Source organism: Azolla caroliniana, unplaced genomic scaffold (genome assembly GCF_043228905.1).
Source record: "Azolla caroliniana isolate FFs.n. ecotype wild unplaced genomic scaffold, voAzoCaro1.0.p SCAF_3, whole genome shotgun sequence".
Classification (NCBI taxonomy): domain Eukaryota; kingdom Viridiplantae; phylum Streptophyta; class Polypodiopsida; order Salviniales; family Salviniaceae; genus Azolla; species Azolla caroliniana.
The window spans coordinates 22,238,680-22,246,119 of record NW_028230438.1 but is presented as its reverse complement, the minus strand read 5'-3'; the positions used below and the strand labels follow the sequence as shown (position 1 = coordinate 22,246,119).

The 7,440-nt window shown below is 38.0% G+C and overlaps 1 protein-coding gene across 2 annotated transcripts; it reads left to right on the top strand.

Annotated features, from left to right (window-relative positions):
* The first annotated feature begins 2,679 nt into the window (after positions 1-2,679).
* On the top strand, positions 2,680-7,348 carry LOC147866634 (GATA zinc finger protein). 2 transcript variants are annotated; one of them, XM_087317086.1, is made up of 3 exons: positions 2,680-2,807; positions 4,140-5,170; positions 6,368-7,348. In XM_087317086.1, the coding sequence occupies exons 2-3, from the start codon at positions 4,160-4,162 to the stop codon at positions 6,815-6,817; spliced, it is 1,461 nt and encodes a 486-aa protein (XP_087173212.1). In that variant the 5' UTR covers positions 2,680-2,807; positions 4,140-4,159; the 3' UTR covers positions 6,818-7,348. The 2 variants fall into 2 exon arrangements, with proteins under 2 accessions (XP_087173212.1, XP_087173213.1); XM_087317087.1 differs by having other exon boundaries at positions 2,690-2,811.
* Positions 7,349-7,440: the final 92 nt, after the last annotated feature.

Below are 7,440 nucleotides of genomic sequence, written 5' to 3'. Positions count from 1 at the left end.
GGCAGGGCAAAATGTAAATTTTATCCATGCAAATATGTCTAAACTTCGAACATGGAATGATTCATTGTTTTGATGTTTTAATGCTTTGAAAGATGTTGGCTCACCTGTGTGCAGATTTCATAAACCATGTCCAGCAACGAGAGCCGTAGTTCATCCTTTTCTATGGCTACGACCTCAATCAGTCTGGATGCCTTCACTGGTCATAAGCTCTCCCAACTTATGACAGAAGGGTGGGGTCGTCTTCCCTGCATACGCATCTCAGCTGATGAACGGCCACATCGACTTCATGAAGACTCGAGAGAGAGAGAGAGAGAGAGAGATCTCCCACCTTGATTGAACATGCCCCGAATCCCTCTTAAGTGGTGGGATCCATTCTTCCAGTCCGCATATCAGAGAATGGAAGCCCCCGAGAGAGCAAGTGCATCCACCGCAGCAACAATTACAGATCTTGGACACAACTTTAAGAAACCCTAACTCAAGGCTGAATAATCCTAGAGCCAAATATGTACATATACATACATAATATGTCTCGTTATGTAGTTGTGAGACTCCACTCTCTTCTCTCCTATCAGAATATGCACATGCACCATGTTTTCTAAGTAGTTGAACCTATAGATCAAAAGTGTGAACCTCTCGATAGAGTTGAACTCTCAAAGATAAAACATGGGTGAAGTCACCAGCTTCCCTATGTTCTTCACACCATCACTAGTAAGGATGACAAAACAAGACGGTTGCTTCTTAGCCTCATACTCCTTGACAAACTTCAATAACTTATTGGTTGCTTTCTCAACCTTGTTGATAATGTCTTCCCTCATACATAGATAAAGCTTTTTATGCATTTCATCCAATGCCCTTAAAGATCTCTTGGTGATTGGTAGCAATTTCTATTCCTAATTTCGTAGCAGGTTCCAAGGTTTACATTATCTCTATTACCATTCTCTTGCAAGATTCTTCCTCTTGCATATCAATTGTTTTGGTTCGTTTTGGTTCTCTTCTCTAGATATTGGCTTTTTTACAAGCAAGTACCGATCCCACTACTATGACTTCATACAAGTTACGTGGATCCATTGATTTCATTAGTCTACAACAATGCATCTTTCACTTCTTCCAACCATGCTTTAGCTATCACAAAGACCTCTAGGTAATTCTTGAAGCCAAGGATGTTAAGGATATTGTTGCAAAAACCTAGATTTTTGGTCTCCTTATAGACATGACATTCATGGCTCACCTTGCGTAAGTTGCTTTCTTAGCTTTTCATTTGTAGTCATTTTCTATTTTCCACCTTTCGTTGGTGAATAAAGAAGGCGTTAAGTCCTTTGACGCTCTCAATCAACTTAACCCCTTGTATGCCAATGGGTGGCGCACACATAGTGATCAAATGGCTCATTACATTCTCTTATGTTGTTTAGAATTGTTTGGATCCCAAAACAACACCAATCACATTATCTAGTTTTGTTTTACAAACCATGATGACAACTTCCATGTTTTGCAAATAAATGGAAATGAAATCTTTCATGAGTTTCATAGAATCATTACCCTCGCCTTGGAAAGCATTGTTAAATAACACTTGAATCCTTGGGACCAATCACGGTGCAAGGAAGGTGAGATCTTTATTTCTACGCTAGTCTTCACTAGGGATCTTAATTGGAGTTGTTCCATTGTCGCACATTTGATCCTTTGATGGTAGAAAGAGATGTTCTTCATTCTTGGTTCACACAATAAGGTTACTCCAACCCTTGCACCAAAGGTGATTTTCTTCCATCAAATCTACAATTAAAGATCCCTTCACTTCAGATTTGGTATATAGTTTCAATGTTTCCTTTAGGTTTTGATACCTTGATGTTTCAATCCAAGAGCAATAAAAGGGATATTGGTTTTGACACCTTACCTTCCATCTAAATGTTGGGAGATAGAAGGTGAAAATGTGAAGCAAGCATTCACATCTTTCGGTTTGATTAGATTACACATACGTGTAAAAGTGTGAAAGGTTACTCGAAAGGATAGAGGTGTGAATTAAACAACTCCACTAAATAGCATTTGTCGAGCCATGGCTTCCATATATAGATCCATACATGAGCCCCAAGCAACACGGAAGGGAGAGAAGGATGAGTAATAGAGGCATTGACCAGATGGAGGCAACGGAAACAGGGATGTGGATGGAAGGAAAAGCATTAAAAGCACACTTTGGGGATATGTAAATGTATCGAGGGCCGTAAAAGGTGTGAGAGGCAAACTAGAAACATTCACGAGTTGAGCCAAAGTGAGACACAAATGTGGTTGGAGGACAAACACAAAAAGCAAAGTTGGATGGGGGTTTTCTCAAGGTGCCCCTTGAAGGTGTGAAAGCACACCACAAACATCAACAATTTTAGTAGGGGAAAGGTAGGCAGTTCGACCACAAACATTCGTGGGTTGGGCCAAGGCAGGCGAGGACAAGAGTGAGAAGCAAGCAGGCTGGGTCAGAAACTGTCTCGAGAGCCCTGAAGGTGTGAAAGCAAAACCCGCAAAAGCATAAATGGAAGAATACGGACGAGGCAGAGACACGACCGACCGACGTGTGGGTGTTGGAAAGGAGAGCGAGTGTCTGTTAGTTTGGTAAGGGGGAATTGTGTGGAGAGGAGGCCATCAGAGTGTGAAAGCAGCCCACAGAAAATATCTTCTTCTTGAGAGAATTATCTTGGGTTTTAGTGACCGACCCCTATCTTCTTCTCCTTCTTCTTTTTCTTCCTTCCGTCCTCCGCCTACCCTCTTTGCACAAGAGCCCAACGTTTTGAGTTGAAGGAAAAGAAGATACAACTGAAGCTCAGGTATGTCTCTGCTCTCTGCTCTCTCTTTCCCCGTGTCTGTGAATTAGTATTAGGGTTTTGTTGGGGTGAAATCTTACGTCGTTACGGTAGATGTTGGAGGAGCCTCTTTCTCTTGACCACAGTTTCAATAGACAGACAGATTTATCTCTCTTTCCTGCTCTCTGCTCAGTTGTGTAGACTAATCATCCGTGGAGATGATTGATTATAGTCTTTGCAACATATCAATTTTAGGGTTGTATTTGGGTCTGCTTGAAGTATCAAAAAAGGGGATCGAGTCTCCATCTGTGTAGGCGTCCAGTTATATTGAGGCATATACTATTATGCGAAATACTTTTATTAGGGTTTATTTGTGGGTCTATTTAAGGTATTAAGAAACAAGCTTTATTTACAATGTTTTCATTTTTTGTGTCTAGAACTAAGCATCTTTTGCTGTGTTTGTGTGCGTGTGTGTCTGTACATATGTAGTATGTTTTTAGTGGAAACATGCTTATACTGTCTTATAATAGCATGGGTTTCAATTATAATTAAGATAATTCTCAACTGAATGATGATGAGATATGAGAGTAAAAGGATTAATTTTTCCTCTAGGTGCTTCCCACTTCACATCTAGGGCTGTCTAGCTATGAAAAATATTTGAATTAGTGAACGAGTGGGAGATGATCAAGTGAGTATGTGAAGATGACTGAATAAATGAGTATCTCAGTGATTGGTCAATCAAAAGGATTGGTTGAGCAAATGAGTGAATGACCCCATTGACATGAGCTTCTGAGATAAATCACCTCATTGAGTGTTCGATTGAGGGAATGTCCCAGTGGATAACTTAGGTGATGGCCCAAGGGATCAAGTGGTTGAAGACTATATGAGGAAATGAGCGAGTGTGAGAATGACCGGGGAACCAGTGAGATTGAGAGAATGGTCCAATCAGTGTGGAGTTATTATAAACCAAATGAACATCGATCAAAGTGTGACAGATTGAAAAATCTGCCTACTGAGAGAATGACCTGGTAAATGATCGAGTGAGTGTGTATAGAATTACTCAATAATTGAACAATGGAATGACCGAGCCAGTGATCTCCAGTCGAGTGAATGGCCACTGGCCTCTGTGGTCTGTGGCAGTGATTGATCTTGAATAAAAGGAGGATGGAACAAATGACATGCTGACTTAATGAATGAACTACCTGATTGATTCAATCAGAGATAGTGTGAGAATGAATGAGTGGGCGATTGGGCGAGTATGCAAGCAATCAAGTGAGTGAAGGTGTGAACAAGTTGAGTGTATAAATTGTGTATTCAAAAGTTCATTTTTTCTTTGCTTTTGTTTATCCTCACCAGGACATTAATCACTTTCAAAAATGATATCTTTAACTGCCGCATCTGCATCACATCAATATGCTGTCTCTTCGCTAATTCGACCCAATGGAAAATATAACATATTTCACGGAAACTCAAATCTGATCAATTTTAAAGGCTCTCAGCTTTCCTTCAATGATGGGGCCTTAAGGGGTTCTTCACACCATCGGAAACCAATTTCTCTAAGTGCACAATATAATCAAAGTGCCCAAGAGCAGAACAATTTCAATGGGCAATATAATAACCAGAATGCCCAAGAGCAGAATAACTTATATGGGCATTATAATAACCAAAATACCCAAGAACAGAATAATGCGTATGAACAGTATAATAACCAAAATGGGCAAAACCAAACTAATTTTAATGGGCAATATAATAACCAAAATGGCTCCGAGCAGGGTAATATTTATGGGCAATATAATAACCAAAATGGCTCTGAGCAGAGTAATTTTCATGGGCAATATAATAACCAAAATGGCTTGGATCAGAGTAATTTAAATGGGCAATATGGTAGCCAAAATGTGCCAGATCAGAATAATTTTAATGGGCAATATAATAATCAAAGTGAGAGTAATTTTAATGGGCAATATAATAATCAAAGTGAGAGTAATTTTAATGGGCAATATAATAACCAAAGTGAGAGAAATTTTAATGGGCAGTATCACCAAAATGCTAATTATAACGGGCTTTATAATAACCAAAGTTTGCCTCCGGAGCAGAATAATTTATATGGGCAGTATAATAATAACAACAATTTCAATGGCCAATATAACATCCCAGAGCAGAACACTTATCAGCACTATTATAATAATAACCAGAATGCCCCTGCACAACAACAGAGTAATATTTATGGGCAGCATTATAATAGTAACCAGAATGGCCCTGACCAGAATGTCCCCGAGCAACAGCAGAGTAGTTATCAAAACCAATATGCTCAAAATGTCCCTGAGCAACAACACAGTAATTATCAGGCTCAATATGAATCGAATATCCCCAAGGAGAACACTATTCAAGTAAGCCTTTTCTTCACTTTTGCAAATTCGTTTATATATTTTTTGAGTATCATTCTAGCTGCTCTACCGTGATAAATGTCAAAGGAAAATAGAAACCGGGGCTAATATGTTTGCCAAATGGATGTTTCATATGTTTTGCACAATCAATATTGTTTTTGCTGTTTCTGTAAGTCTAGATGTTGATTCCAGTGTCAATGTGGTCATTATAATTAAATGTCGAAGGAAATAGAATTAAGGGGCAAATATTTTCGTCAAATTCAAGGTATTTGAAAACTTTTGGCTATTTTAATACCATTATTGTAGACAGATCTACCGAATTAACAAGAAGAATTAGCATCTACAATTCATATATGATAAACATAAACAAATTACTATAAAAACTTTAAAAGATTAGCCCTTATTTTCTATAATTTTACGGGTTCTTCATATGATATTAAACTTAGCGATTTGTAAGTTTCCACTATTTTTCATGGAAGTTGACAAAACTACCTATCATGTTCAAGGTATTAAAAGAAGATGCTTGGTTTTTCTGTATACTTGGTCAAAAATGCGATTCCCTAATCACATAGAAAACAATTATTAAGAAATCATATAGTGTAGATAAATGTGTGGTGATTGGGCAGAATATTATTCATTGTAAATAGCATTAATATGATTGCTCGTTCATACTAGCTGCCTTATGATCATCTTGTCTACCATGTGCATCTTGATTTCCTTATCTCATTATTTATGAGATTAAGGAGTCACTTTCTGAAATAATGTAGAGAAAACATTGAGCATATATCCAAGAAAAGGAGTCATGTTAACGAATCACGTTTTTTTAAACTAATACATATAGAATTACGCATATGTGTGTGTGTGAACAAAAGAACTATATTTATGAATCTTTTTTCTTGACCATCAAAGGAAAAAGCCAATATACAGGAGAAGAAGAACCATATTTTTTAATAACTCTCCCCTTTGTAGAATTTTGAAATAATTTAGAGACTTTACAGAGACAATAGATTAAACCTTTTTTATAATACAGTAGAAAAAGAACCATAAATTTGTATAACTTTCCCCTTTGTTTGGAGAGTTTTGAAATAATTTAGAGACTTTAGAGAGATAATGGAGCTAACCTTTTTTATAATACAATAGAAAAAGAAACATTTTTTTGGTATAACTTTCCCTTTTTTCTGTTACCCCTTGATTAACTAGACAGCGACACCATCTCCACCTCTGACACCACCAGAAGTGCCAACTTATCAAACCTATCAACCAATACGCTCAATGAGCTCCACAGTGCGAACCCGTCCATATAATTTGGAGGCAAAGATGCGGATGAAGCAATACCGGAGAGAAGCAATGCAACAACTGCGTGAGAAAGAACTTGAAGAGGAACGCAAGAACTTCCAACTTGACTATTCCAAGATGTATAAGCCAGGAGACCCAGGGACTGTGCAAGGTGTTATTCGAGAGATCAATAGTGTGGGGTATTTCGTGACTTTGCCAAACGGACGAGAAGGTTTCTTGTCAGCGATGCATCTTGGTTGCTCTGGGGGCATTCCATTATTGGAAAGATTGATGCAAGTTGGATCAGAAGTAACGGTGCGGATCATTCCAGTATACCATCCCGGAGGTCGGGATAGGTGCTACGTAAGGCCATAATTGGAAAGAGGTATCCTAGAGAAAGTGTGTAAAAGGGTGGGTGGATGATGGATGGGGTCCCGTGAAGAGGAGATATATCTATATCATTATATTTATATATCAAAAAGGTTGTCTGAGATAACAAGAAAAACATATTTGGTTTCCATTGATTTCGAGCTTTCTTTTGATGGAACTTAATATTCTCGTTCGTATGCAAATGTGAGTAAAGAGATCCAAAGGTTGCTTTTGCTGGACAAGATTTGATTTCCATTTCTTTTTGGGCCTTTTATATGGAGACATATAAATGCAAATGCAAGACCGAGCATCAAGGAGCCTCTTATTATATATGGTGGGATATATAAGGTGAATTACATTTCCCCTGCTGTGGATGTTCCTCTTGCTTTAATGGCAAAGAGCAAGGGGAACACTAGGGTTCAAATGACAATAGATTATTTGAGACCTTGTGTGTAAGTATTGGAAAGATACACAACTTTTAGCTCTATTTTGTATTGAGAACTATTTTTCAACATTAGCAGTTGTAACTTTTGCCTTGATATCTATTAGGATGTAAAGTTTTCTCTTCTTTTTTATTCCCATTTGTTAAATTGAATTGGCATGTGAAGAAAGCGTATGTTGGGGCCAAT

Excerpts from the sequence above, each read along its gene's own strand:
- LOC147866634 (XM_087317086.1), top strand. The coding sequence starts at position 4,160 with ATGATATCTTTAACTGCCGCATCTGCATCACATCAATATGCTGTCTCT. Across the intron at positions 5,171-6,367 it reads CCAAGGAGAACACTATTCAA|ACAGCGACACCATCTCCACC; the intron begins GTAAGCCTTTTC and ends TTGATTAACTAG.